General features: G+C 41.3%; 1 protein-coding gene across 3 annotated transcripts in view; it reads right to left on the minus strand.

The window, feature by feature from the left end:
- AGAP1 (ArfGAP with GTPase domain, ankyrin repeat and PH domain 1) overlaps nt 1-22,489 on the minus strand; it is a 402,330-nt gene that overhangs the window by 99,590 nt on the left and 280,251 nt on the right. For 2 of the 3 annotated variants that reach the window (XM_075710334.1, XM_075710333.1), the window contains exon 12: nt 13,017-13,178. The exons of the other annotated variant lie outside the window; for it this stretch is intronic. In XM_075710334.1, coding sequence (XP_075566449.1) covers nt 13,017-13,178 — 162 coding nt within the window. The remainder of the gene's footprint in view (nt 1-13,016; nt 13,179-22,489) is intronic. 3 annotated transcript variants of the gene reach the window in all.

A 22,489-nucleotide genomic window follows, 5' to 3' on the forward strand; every position in this document is an offset into this window, starting at 1 on the left:
ACAGACCAAAGTCGAGCTTGATCTGGTTTACATTTTTCTTGCATCTTCTTGTTAAAATTTTCCAACAGGCTTTCAAAGTGAAATTAGACTTTTTTGTCAAGCCCAGCTCCCCAACGCGGCCTTATTCTCAAGTGGCTGGAGATTGATTAATTTGGGTTTTTGATTTGTTGAAGTGACAAGAAGTCAGACATTACAAAAGCAGGACCAGTGAATGGGATCAATTAAAGAGCAGAAGCAGCAACACAATTAATAGCACCAGGTTCAAGGGGAAAAAGAAAGCGCTGATGACGAAAACAACAGCAACAGCTCTGACTGCAGCAGGAATCTTTGCCACAACCCAAGGAAGGCTGAATCCAAAGAGGATATTTCAGAACTTTTACTATGCCGTTAGTGTTGAAATGAAATAAGGCAAAGATGTCGGTAGCTGGTGGACTGAATAATAAAAAAATAGCTGGACACTTTCATCTTCTACACATGTGTTTTAAATAGAGGCGAGAAAAGCAATCCTTTTATTTAAACAGGGGAAGCAATAGACTAAAACCATCTGTAGTTGTATTTCAGACCCATTTCCCCGAGCTGAGATTTTTCTGGCTGTGAAATCCAATGCTCTACAGCTTCCCTTTACAGCTATTACCATAAATGTTCTATCAAGTTCTTTATATTCCTCCTCTGCCTCAAACCGAAGTTAAAGGGATGCTGCAATTGCACAATGACTGCAGAAGGCTGGAGTCAGGCACGGATGTACAGGGCTGACATTAAAATCCTGTCAAAACTGCAGCTTGGCAGAAGTCTGCAGATGATAATAAACACTTGTGAGTGGGGGAGAAGGGGCGGCACGAGATTACAGCCTACAGAAAAAAAAGGCAAATATTTTTAAAGTAGACAGAGCTTATACCTTTGGTAGGAATTAGGCGCACCCAGTCATCGTTTAGCTGAATTCAGCTTGGACACTCAAGCTATCGAGGGCTTAAATTAACCTGCTGCACTGAACGAAATTAAAAGGAAGCTCTGAGCAGAACTGGGGGATGGAGATGAAAGAGCCTCCGGAGTATTCTCTTTCCACGGCATCTACCATTTTTCCAGCCTTGTGCCTAGAGCCTGTAAATCACAAAGCTATCCTGTCATGTACAGAAAGCCCCACTGAATGCCCAAGTTACTGCCTCCTTCCCTCTAATAGCAATTTCAATTAAGTAAGAAAAACAAAGCTTCCTTCTTGACAAAAAAAGGATCTCCCTGCTTTTGGAGGGTCTGGCTTTTGATACATGGTAGCATGCCTCAAGCAAAGCAGACCTGAAGGCATGTTTGGCATGACAGGATTGTTTCCACTCGGCAGCCTAATAAGCCGCTTTGTGACAAGCAAGGGACATCATCCACAGACTTGTGAGAGAAAGTCAGTCTCATGACACTAAGGCACAGATATCGGAAGGACTGGCTTCAATAATTTCAGAGATAGTAAGACCCTTGTTACAATCTCCCTTATCTAAAGGAAAGACAAAGTTACCTCTCGCTCATTTCCTCCTAACACACAAAGTCTGGCTATCGTAAAGGAAGCATGAAAGTAAAAATGCAATATAGTGTTGCTCATGTTGCAATGTAGTGTTGCTCACTACATTTTCCCTTCTAAGGACCAATGTATTACATAGCAAAACACCATCCTACTCCCTAGAAATCGAAGTATTGCTAGCAAGAAAAGAAGCAAACGTATCCTGTTAACTTGCTTTCAAAGCCACGTTATGAAGTAAGCTCCTTGTATCAAGGAAGGAATTTACCGTCTGACACAAGGAGAGGAAACATCTATTCCTAAGTGACCCTCCCGTGTTGCCAATAAGGTGACAAGCGTCAGCAGTAAAGACTAACTGTATTTTAGAGGACCAGCAAGCCTCAGAACATGAACCAGGAACGAGATGCTAATCTTTCCTCTGCACATCTTGCCTAAAGCAGGTTTAGGTCAGGGGCAGAGATATTATAAACTACTCCTGGAGTTAACACAGTTTGCTAATTTATCTTATCCTATATTACACAGATGCATCTTTGTGTTTGCCTCCTTCGTACTGTATGCAGAATATGCCCCGTGGAAAGATCAAGCATGACAAGTTGTTTGAATACGTAAGGACAACAAACTAGAAAGAGATGCAAGTCTTAGATGTTGCGGGATGCCACCACATCCCAAGGCAAACTAATTTCATGGCTCCCACTGAATAGATCTACAGTCTAGATGTATATGTCTCTAATTCTTCTGGTGTAACATTTTCACTGGGCAGCATCAGATCCGCTGAGATGTGATTATTATATGGTATCACCCTGAATTGCTATGAACTGGGTGTATGATGCTATGGGGACTGCTTGTCCTCGCCACCAACTGTATACAAAATGGAAGGGTGAGGAATATTACAAAAGGCAGAGAGTTATGGGGATTAATTTCAGGTAACTAGTTCTTAGCCACCCCATGAGGGAGAAAGAAGATGGATGGTCATTTTAAAGATAAACTGTATGGCTGTGGAATGGTTTCAGGACAGTATCTCCTGGTTTGATTCCAGGCCATGTGTTGGTTAGTCTATGTGCCACCTTTGAAGCCACGTGGATAACCAGACACCTCAAGAATAGTCACCAACTGCGGCACACTGGACCTAGTGAACCCATCAAGACCATCCCAAGTAATGGCGATTGCAGAAAAATAAACACTTGGAACACCACTAAAAGAATACATCTTGGATGAACAAGCTATACCATGATCAAGTATATACAACATTGTGTGACAAATACCATTTTATATCCTTGGTCAAGACGACATGCATAATAAATTCACCTCAATTATACAGAGAGGGTCAGAGCTCTGCCCTGATCTAACAGTCAACATTGTCTTCCAATTGCAAAAACCCCTCAATTTAACAATATTTTGCTTTGAAATAGAGCCTTGAGGTCTCAAGACACTTGGAAAATAATGAAACCATGTCCTACTGAACCATTTCCTACTAAAATATTTACCTTGCATTTCAAGATAGGCAAAATAATATGGAAAAGAACTGGGTCTTTTCAAAGAAATGCTCAGAGCCAGAAAGAGAGCCATGTCTCTTGTCTCTACTCTTGTACTTTAATCTTCAGTCTGTAAAACCTGTGGATAACTTCAAGCATCAAACCCACTCACTGGTAATTGAGAAGAGGTTAGGAAACTCTCCACTGTCAGTCCACAAGACTTCACTGACAAGCACTAATATCAGTGTTTTGGAAAAAATCAAGAGACTTTCACTATTAACATTTTCCAATTAAAGATGAGTAACTGCTGTATAGCAAATAGGCAGTTAATTGCATCATGCTAGGTAGGAAAAGGCTAAGGCTTTCATGGTAACGTATGCCAAAAGCACCAGTGTCAGAAAGGAAAAGAAATAATGGAAGTAGCACCAAGGATACTCTTAATCAAAGGCGAAAATCAAACATTTTCCTATTGCAGAAACCTATAGCTCAAAAGTAAACCTCTTAGCATAAAGCTATGCCTTTGCTACCTTTTATAGATGTCAGATGACGTAACTGTCATTGACAAACTTTTTTTTTATTTTTAAATTCCATCAAGCACTCTTTCTAGGTCTTACCAGGTCTTCTGACAGTTTAGATAACCACCAAAGTCACGGCCCTTCTTTTGCTCTTACAAAATCCACGCATCAGAAAAGCCACTCACCTAGAGCGACTTGTAAACTGGATACTCCTCATCGACCTGGACCGAGGGTAGCACACACGATCGCTGACTTAAGGGATGATATCAACTGTAACAAATGAAGGGCCCAGACAGAGACTTGAAAGGAGATGCTCTTCCACCTGCAGGAAGGCCAGGTCTCTGTGCTTCAGCTGTCCCCCAACAATCAGCAGGCTGTGGAGGAGTTGTGTATCGGATTAACACAGAGGCTTCTTTCACTCCTTGAACTGTATATGCTGTGAAGAAGCTTTGAAGTGTTGGATTCCATAGGTAATGTATACACAACATCCCTGTACCCTGCTCTCTGTGATCTGGGCTGAAAAGAAACCGAGCCCGCAAACAGACATGCTTGATGAGACAACTGCTCTCATGTTAACTGGAAGAGAAACTTCATTAAGCTGGAGAAGAAATAAAAGCATCATGTGTGTTTCTTGCACACACTTCATCCATATCCTGGCAAAACAAAGCAGTGTGCTTCTGGACAAACATTAAACAAGAAATCTAATTATTATAAGCACCTATTTGAACTACCAAAGTATGGACATAAAAAGAAGAAATTATGAAATCAGGAATTACTCCAATGGTAGCTATAAATTAACTTCTTACTTTCTCAACTTTATGTTTAAAGCTTTACTAAACTTTATCTAAATTTAAAATTTATATTATTATTACATAAATTTAGATAAAAAGATTTTTAAAAGTGTACTGATCTGGGAAGTTTACTACTTTCCCTGCTTAATTCTTACTTATAAAGTACTTAAATATAGAATGCATAGGCCTTATGAAATTTTTAACCCATATTATTTGAATTAGAAGAGTTTATACAGTGTCACACTTTGCTCTTGCAGTATTATGTCTTTCCTGTAGGTCTACTTGAGAATGTCTCTCAATTTATATTATTCTCTGTAAACGTGATTTTATTTTTCAAAGTTCATAAACTCCTGTAGGATATTGTGTGAATCTGGCCCATGTGCTTGTTCCCTTGCAATTATAATTTGTCAAGATACATCACTCCTGAATACATACAGGCATCCTTGCATCAAATGTAACTCTTCAGCTTTTAATAGCTAGTGCCAGAAGAGTCATCTCTCTGCTGCTGCTGAATGCAGTCCGTCTGTTGATGACTCGGCCACTATTTACACATTTTAAGACCACAGGTCACGTTTATTCCTGAGATACCAGGAAAAACAATCACAGCTGATCCTCTATCTCAAACTATCTGGTGACTGACCTGCCAAGAAACATCACAGCAAAACTCATTCCAAACTGCAAGCATTTAAGATTAAAGCAATCTTAAACTACAGACATAGAAAAAACCCCGAAAGATTAAACTATCTTTTTATACAAATGAGATTACAGGACGGCCTCCCTGATGAAGAATTCACTTTGTACAGGGGCGCAATCACCTTCAATATTAACCCTTCCATTCTGACAGATACTACTAAACAGAGAACAGAATATATTTTACAGACTTCTAAGTGCTATATCTGTCAAACATCGAGCACCTGAGCTACAGAGAACCAGCTTGCAGCTGAAGTTAGACAAGGAAACAGTTGGGGGGGGGGGGGAGAGAGAGAGATTTTAAAACACAACCTGAAGTTAAAAGTTGCCCCTGTTTCTAGTGATATCAGTGCCAGGTATCCACTTTCCTGACTTGATAAGTACTGACTTTTGGTGGTGGTTAAAATCACAAGCGGTGTACTGCAATGCACTAACCCTACGCCTGAAAGGTCAGGAACAAGACACAAGCTTGAAGACCTGATAAAGAGAACATTCACTATTCTCACTAGCCTGTCAGGCTAAAGTTTATGCTCCATAATAAAAATAAAGTGCTTTGGTTTGAGGTTTTTTTTTTTCCTTTTCTTATGAGTGGGGACAAACAGAGAAGGTGTGACAACCAGACCTAGCTACAGGCAGAAAAAGCACTGATTTATTGAACATTGCTAGACAATCAAGTCAGATTAATCAACATCAGTAACTGGGGGGGGGGGGGGGGGGGGGGCGGGAAGAAGAAATCTTTTTTTCCCCTATTATAAGGAACATGCCATACACTTTTCTATTTCAGTTTAAATTTTAAGCAAAACTAAATGCAAAATATGCATTTCAGCATCCATAAGTAAATGTTGGGAAAAACCAAAGCTTTATAGTTCCACTCAAACAGTTAATTTAGTCACATAAACAATTTACTGACAGACATTTGGCACTTCAGGCTGTGAACAAGATTAAGATGAGCATGAAGTTGCCAATGTCAAATTATCTGAAGATGAAAACTCACATTTCTTGCCATTTTGGAACCAAGCGCAGGATTTAATTGCTGAATGCAACAATTATTTATATTTTAATCGGGGGGAGGGAGGGGGCAGAAAGAAGAGGATCTTAAACAAGAAAAGCAGATGGGTTTCTGGAGAACTGCTGAATTGTAAAAAATCCATATAATATAGCTCTGAATTTAAACAGCAGTACTAGGTAAATACAGAAGTATTTAGTTGAAACCCAGCAAAGTTGTGCAGAAATGCCCACGTACCCAACGTCCTCCTTAAACCAACATCACAACACAGCTCAGTTTAAGCCTCAAAGGTTTATTCGTGCCATCTCCCCACTCCACCATGGACACAGAAACACAAGAACCACTTCCATATCTTTCATTCTTTTAATTCATCATGAAGCAATGCGTTCCCTGATGGGTGCAAAGTCCAGTAGGACCAAATGGCAATGGTCTGTCTACAGTTTGGCATTCATTGAGCTGCAACCCACAGCCTGGATGCCATGGTGAAAGGCACACTGAGAGCAGTAAGCAAGACAGCAGCGTTTGAACCCATACTGCACAGAGGTAGCAGATTGCAGAGGTTTTTGCCCCCTGATTACTTCTTTTTTTTTGCATGACATGTTGGGCAGAATTACAGGAACACCTCACACACAGATGTTCTTCATCTGTATGACAGGACAGGCTTTTCCCATCATTTTGGCAACAAACGCATAGAACACAAGGTAAGCACTTACATTTTGTGAAACTGGTAGGAACCTCCCCAAGAAACCTTGAAACTTCCCATTCAGTTAGGACTCCTATGGTTTACAAAACGGAATGGGTAAGCATTGGGTCCTACTGCTACAAGAACCACAGGCAGAAAGCATCATTTAGTTTAACGCTCTGAAACCCTTTTCAGAAAACTTATCCTCATGCTGACACCATTTTGGAGAAGAAAGCTTAGTGAAAAGACAAACAGGACATCTGCCACAACTCAGAAACTTCACGTTTCCTCTCTCTATCTGCCTTCAAGCTCAGGTAGGGCACAGGCAACATGACACTTTTCTGACTAACGCTCAAGCTGTCAGACAATAATCAGATTTCCTTGCTGACCTCCTCCTTCTAGCCAAGCACTGAAATGATATAGCTTCCACCTCCTTTAAAAAGTCCTAGAAACCATCATGAAACACCACCACTTCTAGGGTCTTTTTTAAATACCAGACTGTCTTTGGTATCCTCCTCTTCATCCTGCTGCAATGGAAAAATGATGAATGACAGAACTGTGAGAATAATATAGCAGAACACCTAGCTGCAAATGTCTTGTCTGTACCTCACATACTTTATGGTAAGGATCCAGAAGAAGATATGCAACACTCAGAGGCAATGAAATTTGCACAAGTGAAAACGGCTGAAATGAGGTGGTGCCAGCAGATTGCTTGGGCAATTTGGCATATTTCATTAATTGTGAAAATATGATAAGGATATTCCTGTCCTCTTTCTCAAGAAAGAGGAGCAGCAACTCATAATTTGCTTTGAAACCAAGGATGAAGTTCAAGACGAATTTGTTCTTACAAGGAACGAACTTGTCACATGCACAGCAATCACACTGCCCTGCATGCCTTACATTATTTTTGGGAGCCACAGGTTGCAAAATTGCATCTCCCCTTGTATAAATTAAAATCAATCGGAAATGTGAAGTCCTGCAGGGCAGTTCTTGCCAGGCATCATTAGCCATAGGGAAGGTGGTACAGCAATTCTGAAAAAATACCAGTTTCCTATTCCCTTTCTTGACTGAGTAAAGGCATAGATGCTACACTGGTGGGAGTCCAGCTACCTAGGACATTGTTGCATAGGATTTTTTAGTATTTCTGGTTGACTCGGCTACTTCAGGTAAGAGCTTGTCAAAAATGTCAACTAAATTTTAATACTGGAAGTTTTTGAGTATGCAACCTCATGCTAAAAGGGGATCATTTTCCAGAAATTGCTAAAACGTAGTACTTTATAACCCAGATTTCCTGAAGGTATGTTAGGCTGTTTAGAAAGCAAAGGCAATAGTAAGTTGTTGTTAGCAGAGTTTACCCTGACAAACTTTCCCTCTGGAAGTATTTGCCAGAAGCAATTTGTCTGTTCATTACAAAAGGGTGTGAAAAGTACACAAATATTCATTCCCTTTTCCTTCCTATTCTTAAAGACAACTTGCACATATACTGTCTTATACATGGCAAATATTACAATATTAAATATTAGCAACTGCAGGAAACCCCAGAGTAGCCCTAGAGCAGCTAAATAAGGAGAAAATTACTTCATATTTGCTTTTCAGTAATTATTTCCTTCTTTAAAAAGGAGGAAAAAGTTCTTCAAACCTAAACCATCTATATACTCTTAATACAAATAATTCTGAAATTCTACAAATCTATTTGAAATTATATAATTTATCGTAGTCAAGAACTTGCCTACTGAATTTGAAGAACTCTAAACAACGTTTTCTGGTTCACTTTTGAAACAGAAGTGTTATGACTGTCAGAAGCAAGTTGAACCATTTTCTTTTTCAACATATAGCACCAGAGTCCATCATTTCATCATTCCAAGTGCTTACGATCAGAAAAGTAAGGCAAGTTGCAAGGTCTGCATTAATATAAACACTCCAATGACCTCTCATACCCCATGGCACAGTGAGAACTCAATTTCACATTAATAAACCCTAACACCAAACTGTTAGAAACTCAAAAGACACCCGGTATTACAACTTACATAAATTACAGCTGAGATCAAATGGCCCGTACAAGCAATTGTACAGTGATAAAGCCTAAGTGGATGATATTTAAACAGATATTTGATTTACTGCAGAATTTTATATCATGCTAGAATTGAAATGACAATTTACAAGTCCAGAGGAAAGAAATCCCTGCCCCATGCAATACTGTTTGCAGCACTGTTTCAGAAGTGCTTCATATTGTAACTTTAAGAAAGAAATTCTTCCCTCTGATATTCTCAGGACACAGTCTTAGAAGCCAAACTATAAAACCTGACATTTAAAAAGAGAACAAACAAGCCGCTACTTCATCCCCAGGTAGGAAATAACATCCTCAGTCTTCTGTGAGTTAAGTCTCATGAATCTAACTTTTGCCATCCAATACAGCTGGCTATGGTTTCTTCCATCAAAAAAAAAAAGCTCTGATGGTAAGTTTGAGGATCTGTCTCTCCTGTTCTTTAAAGATGTACAAACTGCAAAGATTGCAGGACAGCACCATCTCTCATTAATGGCAGCAACACCACTAGTTAGTATTGATCTGTTTTCCATAAGAAAAAACCTGCATATTTTACCCAAGTTTGAGATGCCTCACAACAGTACTCCTGGCCAGCTTTTCCTCGATTCCTCAAAACAGTCCTGCTTTTCTAGCTAAGAAAATTTGCAAAAGAAAAATAATATAAGGAATAAAGTACGAGCTGAATACACAGAGGAACTGTGCAGATGTACATTCTTGAACCAAATTTTAACACCTGAACAGGTTATGAATGGCCCCCCTAAGACCAGACAACCCTCTTATTCCCCAGCAGTGAGCAACTATAGATAATTCTGGCTGAAAAAAATGATCCATCAAGGAAAAGACTTATCAAAGAAAAAAAATTGCAGGCTTCCAATGCGATCCAGGAAAACCTCTCGGCCAATAGTCGCAGCAGCAGTAATTGTTCTAAATCTATCAATAAAGCTAAGCTGCTCCTTCATTGACTGCAAACACCAATTTCTTTCATGTAGGATTATAAGTTGATGTTCACGGTCTCTCTACTGCCATTAGGGTGATAAACAGTTTAAACTGCATCAGGATCTGACATGTAGATCAATTCTGGGTCCATAAAGAATCTACACAAGAGGTTCCTGGACAGGGATTTACTGCCCCCAGTTTTTATTCTCTCTTGCTGCTAAAATTACTTCTGTCAAGTACTTACAAGACTAAGAAAAAAAAAAGTAAAAAGAATTAATTTTTCATGTGCTGCTGGAACAGTCTTTTTAAATTTCTGAGTTTTTAAGGCCAATATGTTACTGCATTTAAAATTATGCTGAACAGCAGGTGGTATTTAGCTAAATAGTGAGCCAGTCGCATGATCTGCTCACTATCAAGCAGACAGCAATTTGAAACACTGAACTAAGCTGTCTAGATTTTCTCCGAGGGCAGTCACAGGCTTCATGTTACCAGTGCCAAATTATATTAGACATTTAATTTTAAACCTCAGGTACTTAAATGTAAAACCTTACAACAGTAATAGTCATAAAGCAGTGGGGCATTCCATTTCAGAGAATGGATTTTTCTATTTTTCCCCTTTAATTTAACCAGCACCTCCTGTTTTGTGGCTCTGCCCACTACAAAGTAATTTATCTAATTAGGAGATGTTCACAGCTGCTTGAAAGACAGAAGCCCCAGGAAACCAAAGGTCTGGTCTGGAAGACTTTGAAAAGTTCTCCAGAGCCACACAAAGTATTAATTTAATGTAAAAAAAAGGTGCAGAGAAAAATTGAATCCCAATATGTTATTTTGTCTACAATAAAACCATGTGACAATAAGCAGGCATATTCTCCAGTGCATTGGCATTTGAATTCCAAAAGATGCTTAGCTTCTCGCCATACCTGCTGCTTTCACAGTATTATCTTTTTATGACTAAAATTCAAAAATCTTTTAATGGAGGAAAAAAACCCTGAAATTAAAAAGGTTTTTTCATGCGTCAACTTGCCAGCAGAAAGGACACGTCTATGAGCTTACTGAAAAATGATACACTGATAGCAATGAATTATTCTTGAGGTTTTGTAGCAGTTTTATCACAATACTTCTGTTTCTGTGGACCCTTAGTTGCCAAAATCTCACAGTTAGTCCAGTTTTTCCCACGTATTTAAAAAACCCCAACTTTTCATTGTTTTTTTTTTTGTTTTGTTTTGTTTTTTTTAATTAGAGCCTCTACAAGAAATAGTCAAGTCAGGCTTATTCAGAAGTACCCACCAGTCATCTGCATTTTTTGAATAAATATTTAATAGATAATTCCAGTTGTCGCCTCTTTTGATCCAGAAGTAATCACATATAAGCATCAAGTCAGGAAAAAGTACTGCACATACTTGTAGTACAGAGCTCGTGTGGGAGAAAAGGTTCCCTTCACCAGGAATTTAAAACTAGCTGAAGCACAGCATCAGGACCAAAAGACAAGACCAGCAAATACCTCCAAAGTAAAAACAGCATGATGAAGTAAAGCAGAAGGGAAGAGGCAGGAATTCATGTTATATTTCTACTTTTCAACATATTAATTACATACCACTTGTAGGAACTCTTTGAATTCTGCATTTTGAAGATTTTTTTCCTCTATTGCAGCCTCAGTTGCCACATCTGGCACTAAGGAGCAAGGGGATGGTATCTGCTCACCTGTCTGTAGGTATGTCAGGGTGTCAAGGACCAGAGACTACATCTTGGTTTTTACTTGCCTTCCTTCTAGTGCAAACATACAATATTCTCCAACTTTTCTTTGAAGAGCTACAGTATAAAAGAAGGGTGCAAAAAGCCGAAGCTTTGGTCTAACCTTTTAAAAGGAAAACAGAATTGGGGTGGATTAAAACAACAAAGCAACTTGGGAAAAGGGAGAGGAATATATGGCCTTAACTGTGAAACCAGTTCAGTATAAAGGGAATCTCTGTAGGGGAATGCTGATTGCCCTAAAAGACTAACCAGTTTCCAAAGAGCAGGTGAGTTTGTGGACACAGAAAAGTGCTGAAGCATTTTATTGTGCTGCTTAAAAGGATCTCTGGCGCTCACTGATGTTGAAATAAAGGATGTTTGCTTTAGAAAATTCTTGGTTAAAATCTGTACCATTATGATGCAAATAGCATACTCCTGAAGATGCTGCCCACAAGTTTAGAGATCTATGTGCTTCAGCAACTACGAACTTGTGAGCTAATGCCACTCAAAGCCAAGGTGACCATGAATTTAAATTTTGAAGTTCTCATAAGGTGGCACTGAAAAGCTGTCCAAAGTTGCTTGAAAACCCAGAGATAGTATCAGGGCTACACTCAGATTCAAATGTTATACAGATACATACATACATATATGTGTGTGTATATATGTATGTATACATACACATATGTATATATGGGACTTGTGAAATAGTTTTCATACTCCTATAATTCTCACTATTTTAGGGATAGCCATCAGAAACAGCTTTCCTCCCCACTTCTCCTGTCCTATTCAGATTTGTCCCGTTGTCCACATTCTCAATTTCTTCTCAGTTCATTATTCTCTTTCACACACTCACCTCATTTTCCCCTCTGTTCCATGAACTTTCCGTGGTTTCTCCAACTGCCTTTTAAATCCCATGCTCCTGGACTCGCGCGCTTCACCAGTATGAACCATCTCTGCAGCACACCACAACAGAAACACCCAAGTCCCAGACCACCCGCCATGGCTGCTCCAAGGATGCGCTAATTTGCATAGGCAGCAGGTCAGCTATAGGTGAACGGCATTATATCTCTGTCCTTCCCAGGCACTTCATCAAGGCCAGATGCACCATTTTGTTACCAAATATCACGCATACCCTTTAAAAACAACCACCCCTGTCTCACTGTTACAATCTAATCATTGCAAAACACCATCTGGGATAGCGTTTGCTCCTTTTAATACTGCTAAACACTCCACAGAGAAAACACTACAACTATGCCAGTAGTGTGCATACATTAAAGCGAGAGCACAGCTGAGAAAGGACATGCTGATGAAAAGATCTGGAGGATAATTTACTGCTAATACCTACCACAGTTGAGTAAGGAAGTAAGAATATCAAGTGAACAACCTATATTATGTACCTGAAATTAAAATTAAGCAGTGTTATAATTAAATTAGCTCTTCCTGCTAAAAAAGTATTGTATTGATCTGTTCTCTTTTATCTAATTTCTCCTTTTTCTCTCAGATGCTGGAAGTTTGGCTTCCCACAGAGCATCCGGGTGAACACCAGGTCGTATTTTTTTTTTTTCTCCTTCTCTTTTTAAAAAAAGCAAACCACCAAATTCCCCTTCAACCCAAAGCAGATAACCCCTCCCAGCTCCAGGTTTCTTACCACTGCTAATGCCAGAGTTTGCAATGACTGTTGCCTCACTCCACTGATCTGCACTGGAGACCGAGTAAGAGCGCTGATGCATACCATCCGGACGACTGTTGAAGGAGACTAGACTGATGCCACTTGCCATCTGAGACACAGATGTGCTAGTAGTCACGTTCCCTAGACATAAATGGAAAACAAATTGTGTCAATAGAGAAGACAAAATTGATTTGCATGAAGATGGATGGGTGCATCTTAACAGAGCAGAAAACGAGATTACTTAACCAACACAAAAACCACCGCAGCCTTCCCTGAAACTCTGAAGACAACAACAGTCCTGTGACTGGCTTGGGGCACCACAGATTTCAGTAGACCACTCAAATCCAGCTCGGAACTTCTGACAAAAGAGCCTAAATTTTCAAGATGTCAGCCCATTCTGTTCATTCACCTTCTGGAAAACACAATCTTCCACAACCCTGCTACCAGTCACATTCTGTAGAGGTTCTCTACTTGTTACAGGTAGAGCATGAAAGACAGACTGCACAGAAATTTACTCCTGAAAACCACTGTTTACACAAACAACTGAGATGAGACAACTCAGCCAACTCAAAGAGTTTAAAACAATCTACCTCTAAATAATATTTCACACAAGTGAAGCCAAGAACACTGTGATGGGGAGCAAATAGCTACTAGCATTGCCAGACTAAGCAAAAAACTTATTCGGATTTTTAATCTTAAAACAATATTGTGACACAAAGCACACACTAGAGGCTCGTTCCATTGACTGCAAACTTAATTCCTGTCTCCACAGCAACACACCCATCACAACTCTGAAGGCCTACTACACAAAAGGTGAGACACAAAGAATAGCCTTTACCCAGTAAACACTAGAAACAATTTTAGTATTTTCATAATCAACAAGGCCTAGAGCATTAAAATGCTGGGAGGTGTGTGCGAGGGGGAGCAACAGGGACAGGTTTCTCACTTTAAAACGGGAGAAGTGCGATCTGGTTGAATGAATTTTAGAGTCAAATGATTAAAACCTTTCCAGAAACTCAGGTTTCTGATGGTCTTTCTTACAACTTGATATGGGCCGAAGTCTGCTCTACAGTTTTGGTTTCTGAGCACGTTTTATTCCACTCCTGGCACAGGACTTGCATATTATAAAGATACAAATATTTTACAAAGCTAGCTTCACTCCTTGTGGCAGGCTCTCAAAAGGTACCCCACAACTTCTACAGATTTAATAATACTCTTTAAAACCACGTAAACGGGAAGAAACAGACACAATTTTATAAAATACCCTAACACTTGGCATTTCTATTGCACCTTCTACTGATGAGTTCAGAAAAATTAATGAATTAATTTTCAATGCTCCTGTGAGGTTGTTAATTATCTGCTATCATTTCCCCCATTTTTCAGAGGTTAAATGACCCAGGGCCACAAAGGAAGATTGTGGCAGACTTGAAAATAAAACCCAGATCTCCTGACTCCCAGTTCTATCATTATGTCTTTTCCCAGAGCAGCCTTTGGGAAGACAGCAGAGCTTAGTGAACTACTTTGTGTTTATTAGAGTTGGCATAATTGTCCCCTTCTCTCCTCCCCTTTCCCAAGACTAAATCTCATCTTTAGTCCTTAACACAGATCCATCGCTACAGTATCTGTCCACCTGAGTCTTGAATGCACTTACTCATTCTCAAGACCTTCTGCTTGTCAATCTCTACTTTGTAGACGTGAAATACATACAGAAAAACTAATTTGCTCCATCATGCAAAGTCTAAGGTGGATTTTGGAACATGTTGGGACCTCCCAAGGCACTGCTTTAGCTACTGCCATGTAATTCCTCTCTAATCACCTTCCCTGGGTAACCCTGTTGTCCAAATGAACTCCATAATCAGAGCATCATCTGCCAACTGCTGAAAAAATTTATGCCTCCAACAACTGGTCCCCTTCAGGACATTGTGTACTTGACCTATCAACCAAGAGCAATTTGCTAATGCTGACGTTTTAGCACCTTCTAAAGATACCTTCCAAAGAAATGTTCAGCAAAGAAATCAGGCCTACAGAAAGGCAAGTAGAAAGCAGAGGATCAAATTATAGCTCAGTATCTTAAAATTGCAATAGAAAATGGAAACACTAGCCGACAGTACATATTTTGAGGTATCTTATAAGAAATACCTCCTTCCAAATAAACTTCTGCGACGGTGCTGATGGTCACTTTGAAAAAACCTTTTCCTCTGGTTTTCACAACCCAGAAAAACTATGAATGTTAATAAATTATTTTGATGATACACCAAATTAAAGGGAGTGGCTGACATGAATGACAGAGCTTGAGACCAAATGGACTCTTAGAAATTTGAGATTTAGGCCAACATGAACACCATGTGGTTTGACAAGGAGAAGTCCTAAGCTCTACTCCTGGGGTAGAACAACCTGGTGTAGCAGCAGAGGCTGGGGACCAGTTGGTTGAGTAGCAACACTGCTGTGAAGGTCTCAGGAGTCAACAATGGATGCCAGAATGTGTGTTAACACTGTACTTGACACAAACCACAAGCTGGGCACACCATGATGGGCATCTGAAATACTGTACTCCATTCTGGGTCCCCCACTTCAAAAGGATTGCTGGGAAAGGGAAGAAGAACCAGAAAAGAACTACCAAGACAGTTAAAGGTCTAATACACACAGCCCACAAGTACTGAGGAGGCTGGGCTGGTTTAGTCTGGTGAACAGGAGGCTAATAGCTGTTCTAATAGCTGCCTACAGCTACCAGAAAGACACTTATAAAGAAGAGGGAGCCAAATGTTTGGTAGTTGTAGATTATATAAAACAGCTGGAACAATACAGCTCAGAAAGTTCAGATGCAGCACTGGAACAGGCTACCAAAAGAAGCTGGGGGATCTCCACCCTCTCAAGTTTCCAAAGCTCAGCTATGCAAAGACACAGCTGAACTTACCCGTAACACTGGTGGACAGTCCTGCTTCTTCAAGCAGGAGGATAGTGCAGATGATCTCCAGAGGTCCCTTTCAACCAACATGGTGACGAAGTTGCAGTATGTAGCCCAAGGGTGATTAAAAGAGACTTCAGGGCCTTGGGACAGTTAGTGAGGGAATCTGGGGCACAGGTTATTTTTTCCTCCTTCCTTCCAGTTGTGGGTGGTGACATCGGAAGGAACAGGCAGACCCAATCTCTTAATACATGGCTCTGTGGCTGGTGCCACTGTCACAACTTCGGGGTTTTTGACAATGAGATGGCCTACACGGCACCAGGCTTGCTGATGTCAAATGGGAGCCATCTTTCTCAAAGACGAAGGAAAGAGGGTCTTTGCTCAGGAGCTTGCAGGGCTCATTGATAGGGCTTTAAACTAGATGTGAAGGGGGAGGGGGAACATATCAGGCTTGCCTGTGACAAGCTGTGGGATGGTACACAATGGTTAGAGGGATGGGGTGCTACTATAAGCCCTCAACCTGTTGCCAAGAGGCGTGCTGGGGATGCTGCAGCACAAAGTCTTGCGGAGATGAGCTGAGGGCTCCTGAGGTAGTAGGAGCCAACAAGGAAACCTCTGTGAAACACCTCAAGGGAAACAAGGGATGTTCCACTAAGAAGGTGACACGGCCAACAGCCCAGATGAAAAGCCTCTACATGAACGCACACAGCATGGGGAACAAACAAGAGGAGTTGGAAGCTCCTGCTAGAAAGCTATGACCTGACTGCCATAACTGAAACTTGGTGGGATGAATCCCATGACTGGAATGTGGCTATCGATGGCTACAGGCTGTTCAGAAGGGACAGGCGAGGAAGGAGGGGCAGAGTCATTGCCCTCTACGTAAAGAAATCGATACAGTGTGAAGAGCTGTCCCTGAAGAATAGCCATGAGCAGGTCAAAAGCTTATGGGTAAGAATCAGAGACAGAGGCAACAAAGGGAACCTTGTGGTTTGTGTCTACCACAGGCCGCCTGATCAAGGGGAGCCTACTGACAAAGCCTTCTTCCTCCAGCTCCAGAAGGCTTTGCGCTTGCAGACTCTTGTCCTACTGGGGGACTTCAACCACCCCGACATTTACTGGAAAAGCAACATGGCGAGCTGTAGGCAATCCAGGAGGTTCCTAGAACGCATTGAGGATAACTTTCTAAGCCAGGTAATAGACACCCCTACCCGAGGGGATGCAGTACTGGACCTGATGGTCACCAATGCAAGTGAGCTCATTAGTGACATCACGACTGGAGGCAGCCTGGGCTGCAGTGATCACGTATTGGTGGAGTCACGTATCCTGAGGGATATAGGAAAAGCGAGGAGTATAATCAGGACCCTAAATTTTAGGAAAGCGAACTTCCAGCTCTTCAAGGAGTTAGTCAGAAAGACCCCTGGGAAACTGTCCTCAGGGACAAGGGAACAGAACAGAGCTGGCAGATCTTTAAGGACACCTTCCATAGAGCGCAAGAGCTATCAGTCCCCAGGTGTAAGAAATCAGGCAAGGAAGGGAAGAGACCAGCATGGCTGAGTTGAGACCTGCTGGTCAAACTAAAGAGCAAGAGGGAACTGTACAGGCAGTGGAAGCAGGGAGGTGTCCTGGGAAGAGCACAGGGAAGCTGCCCGGTTGTGTAGGGAGGGGGTTAGGAAGGCCAAGACAAGGATGGAGCTGAATTTGGCAAGGGATGTAAAGAATAACAAGAAGGGCTTCTACAGGTATGTCAACCAGAAAAGGAAGGTTCAAGAAAGTATACCCCACCCCGATGAACAAGAATGCCGACCTAGTATCGACAAGGAGAAGGCTGAGGTACTCAACAAGTTCTTTGCTTCAGTCTTCACCAGCAACCTCTCTCCTCACCCCTCCCAAATCGATGGGCCAAAAGATGGGGAGCAGGGGGGTAAAGCCCCTCCCACTGTAAGGGAAGATTAGGTTCAAGACCACCTGAGGAACCTGAACTTACACAAGTCTATGGGACCTGATGAGATGCACCCCAGGGTCCTGAGGGAATTAGCTGATGTAGTTGCCAAGCCACTCTCCTTGATATTTGAAAAGTCATGGCAGTCAGGTGAAGTCCCTGCTGACTGGAAGAAGCAAAACGTGCCCATTTTTAAAAAGGGAAGAAAGGAGGACCCTGGGAACTACTGACCTGTCAGCCTCACCTCTACGCCTGGGAAGATCATGGAACAGGTCCTCCTAGAAGCTATGCTCAAGCACATGGAGGACACAGGGGTGATTTGAGACAGCCAGCACTCACCAAGGGCAAGTCCTGCCTGACCAACCTAGTGGCCTTCTATGAAGGAGTGACTGCATCAGTGGACAAGGGAAAAAACAATGGATGTCATCTGTTTGGACTTCTGTAAAGCCTTCGACACAGTCCCCCACAACATCCTTCTAAATTGGGCAGATATGGATTTGATGGGTGGACTGTTCAGTGGGGAAAGAACTGGTTGGATGGTCGCATCCAGAGGGTCATGGTCAATGGCTTGATGTCCAAATGGAGACTGCTGACAAATGGAGTCCCTCAGGGGTCCATACTGGGACCAGTGCTGTTTAATATCTTCATCAATGACATAGACAGTGGGATTGAGTGCACCCCCAGCAAGTTTGCAGATGGTGCAGCTGACACACCAGAAGGACAAGATGTCATCCAAAGGGACCTGGACAAGCTGGAGAGGTGGGCCTCTGTGAACCTCATGAGGTTCAACAAGGCCAAATGCAAGGTCCTGCACCTGGGACGGGGCAACCCCTGATATCAATACAGGCTGGGGGATGAAGGGATTGAGAGCAGCCCTGCGGAGAACTTGGGGGTACTGGACATGAGCCAACAATGTGCACTTGCAGCCCAGAAAGCCAAGCGTATCCTGGGCTGCATCAAAAGAAGCGTAGCCAGCAGGTCGAGGGAGGTGATTCTGCCCCTCTACTCTGCTCTGGTGAGACCTCACCTGGAGTACTGCGTCCAGCTCTGGAGCCCTCAGCATAAGAAGGACATGGACCTGTTGGAGCAGGTCCAGAGGAGGGCCACCAAAATGATCCGAGGGCTGGAGCACCTCTGAGGACAGGCTGAGAGAGTTGGGGCTGTTCAGCCTGGAGAAGAGAAGGCTGCGGGGAGACCTTATTGCGGCCTTCCAGTACTTAAAGGGGGCCTATAGGAAAGATGGGGACAATCTTTTTAGCAAGGCCTGTTGTGACAGGACAAGGAGTAATAGATTTAAACTAAAGAAGAACAGATTTAGACTGAATACAAGGAAGAAATTTGTTACAATGAGGGTGGTGAAGCACTGGAACAGGTTGCCCAGAGAGGCAGTGGAGGCCCCATCCCTAGAAACATTCAAGGTCAGGTTGGATGGGGCTCTGAGAAACCTGATCTAGTTAAAGCTGTCCCTGCTCACTACAGGGGGGTTGGGCTGGATGATCTCTAAAGGTCCCTTCCAACCCAAAGCATTCTATGATTCTGTGATTCGATGATCATTTCCAAGCATCTCTGAATGACTAAACGGTCTTTTTCTTTTTTCATCCCAAAGCAAAATAAGACAACCTTTCTGAGCTCAGAAGCTACTCTGTATTCCTGTTTGATTCAAAATATTTTCAACAATTTGCACTTTCACACATCTAAGCAACAAAATGGCTGTGGTTCCTTTGACTACAACTTGAGTTGTAGTCACAGGATAAGAGATACCTACAGGTTGTTTAAATTTGTTCTTTATAAATGAACTTACAGCAAAGTTACCGACTTTTTTCTGGTCTTGTTTCTGATTTTATCAGCCTTTAACTTTGCAAATGAGTTTACCAAATCAAACTTACATGTGACAATTATGTAGCAGATTAATCCAAACTCTTTGCTTTGCTTTGTTTGTGCTGTAGCACCTTTTTGGGCATCTTTAGATTATTACTGGTAAATAGCTTTGGAAACAACTTGTTTTTCACAAGCATCTACCCTGCCGGACTCAAAAACAATGCCACAAAAGCACACTTTTAGCCTGTAGCCATCTTTCACACTGTGCCTAGTAAAATGGGAAGCTACATGTCATGAATTCCTGCAAGAGCATCTTCATTACAAAGATTGTGAAGGAGAAAACTGGTATGTGAAAGCCAAGATGGAGCATTTCCTATGTATCATGGGAAACTGAAAACAATTACTCAACGTCTTTGCCTGGATGACACATCCTCATTATTCTGTGCTGGGTAGCTGAGTTGCAGAGAGCAGCAATATTTGTATGTTGACATCTTCTGCGTAGTTCACAAATTTTTGTACAGAAGCGTCCAGTCACTTTCTAACCATGATGCAAAATAAAAAATTTAAAAAGATACCCAGCATAGTATCAAGACTTCTACATCATCATGTCAGCACCAAAAGCTTTACTTTCACCTTAATGCCATCTTCGGAAACTCCACACCTCAGGGTATGACATCAACCTGTTAAGGAAGTAACAAATCCAATACGAATTTTTCTTTCGCTTCACACTTCTGAAAGGTGTGGGCTGCTAGCAAGAAATAGGTGCCAAGTGCCACCATGTAATACTTTACTGATCAATGATGCAACCCAACTCAGCTCTGTCTTTTCTACTGCCATAGTCTGACAACCCTGCTACCTGCAACCCACGTGATAACATTTATTCAAGGTTAAATTCCACTTTGTTCACGTGCTGTAAGATTTTAATGATATATCAAGACCATGCAAGCCAGAATCCGTGGGTAGATATCAGAAGGGCTGGACTACAGAAAACAGTATGCCCTTTCCTCTCCCCCTCCTGAATGTGTTCAGCTCTAGCACAACTTGTTACTTACAACCTTATTTAAAAATCATTATTTCCCAATCCATTCCTAATTTTCCCACTTCTCAGTCTAATCGCAGCATGCCCAGTATGTGTATTCCACCACCCCAGCAGGCACTAATGCCGTCACACCAAAACAAGGACTACTGGAAGTAAACTGCTGTTCTTGCACACTTTGTATGCTGCACAAAGCTTCTACAAAACAGTCCTAGAGCTTTTCCTGTTTGTAACAGGCAAACCCCAAACCAGATCTCCACAAAGCAACTACCCTTTATTTTTGCTCAAGGATAAAGCCTCAACAGCAGAAATCATCTCAGTCTTTTAGCAGACAAGCAATAGACAGTTGAAAAGAGGAGGCCAGCAATACTCATTGGAAAGTAAACCCTGTATATTGGGTTTGGCACATGAAGCCTTTACGTCAAGCTCTTACAAGCAATGCCTTGATGCATTCTGCATCTGTTGTCTCCCCCATCTGAACATGTATACACACACACATGTATATCTATCTACACGTAGACAGATAGATATGTATCTCGACATTAACATGAAATCCATGGTCAGCTACCTGGCCCATTCTGGAGTTGTGAAAGAGTGCCTCTTTGAATACATCAAATATGCATCAGCTGGTTGCTTAAGTTGATTAGCAGGGGGGCAGTTAAATTACTATGCTAATCCATGTATTCTCAGCACTGCTTCCTTGATATGGATATGTGTATATGCTTACTGGGAAGCCTTGATTAGTTCAAGCTTCAATGTGTCAAAGGCTCCAGATTCTTTCCAAAGAATAATTTTAGCTGTACTCACATCCCTAAAGTGTGGGAGCTGATTTGAAAAGGTACTTACCTCTACCATATGCTATTTTTCTTTAAACAATTTGCATTTCAAAGTGAATATGGCATTTATATTTGAATGAATATCAGTATGTTGCCAGAACTGGTCTCAAATGAGCAGAAAAAGATGCTGGTCTCCCATTGAACAAAAATGTTTTCATCTACCAAAGGAGCATCAAAGGAAGAGTTCCTCTTTCTAGCTCTAGACAGCTTTATTAAAACTATCTTTTCTGATATTATAAAATACCCTGTTACGATCGCACTTACAAAACGTTCAAACAATTAAGATCTACAAAACCCACCCAAATTAAGATTCAAGGTAATTTCCAGGTTTGGTCAATGCTCAGCAGAAGAGCCTCTAAGAAAAGTGAGCATGCTCACACAAAATCCAATTTATATATCCATCTATTCAGTGTAAATAGCCACAAACAGCAAAGAACAAGTAAAGACAAGAGAGTCGGCATAAGAGGAATTAAGCAGAGGAATGTGTACGTATGTACATATTAAGAGGCTGATAGAAACACACACACTAGGGGCTGAACATGTCTCCATTTCCTATGCACAGAGGGACTCACTTTGGCTCTTCATACACAGTTCCTTCAAATTTACAAAACAACACACCATAAATGCAATATCAGATTACAATACAATGTTATGAAAATAACAAAGATTTATACAAACAGAGGACCATAGAAAATGCTAAGTGCACATCTAGTCAGTAAAAACCAAAAGATAAAGACTGTATTATAAAAATTTTAATAAAATACACAATAAAGTTTACTGTAAACGTTATCTTACATATATGCAGTAACCTGCCCAATGAAAAAAGAAACCATTTAGAGTTTTTGTCATGTTGGTCTTGTAATGGAACAGTACAGCAGACAGCATTTTAGCAACTCCTCTTTTGCTGTCTTTTAACTT

The sequence above is a fragment of the Pelecanus crispus genome, chromosome 5 (assembly GCF_030463565.1).
Source record: "Pelecanus crispus isolate bPelCri1 chromosome 5, bPelCri1.pri, whole genome shotgun sequence".
Classification (NCBI taxonomy): domain Eukaryota; kingdom Metazoa; phylum Chordata; class Aves; order Pelecaniformes; family Pelecanidae; genus Pelecanus; species Pelecanus crispus.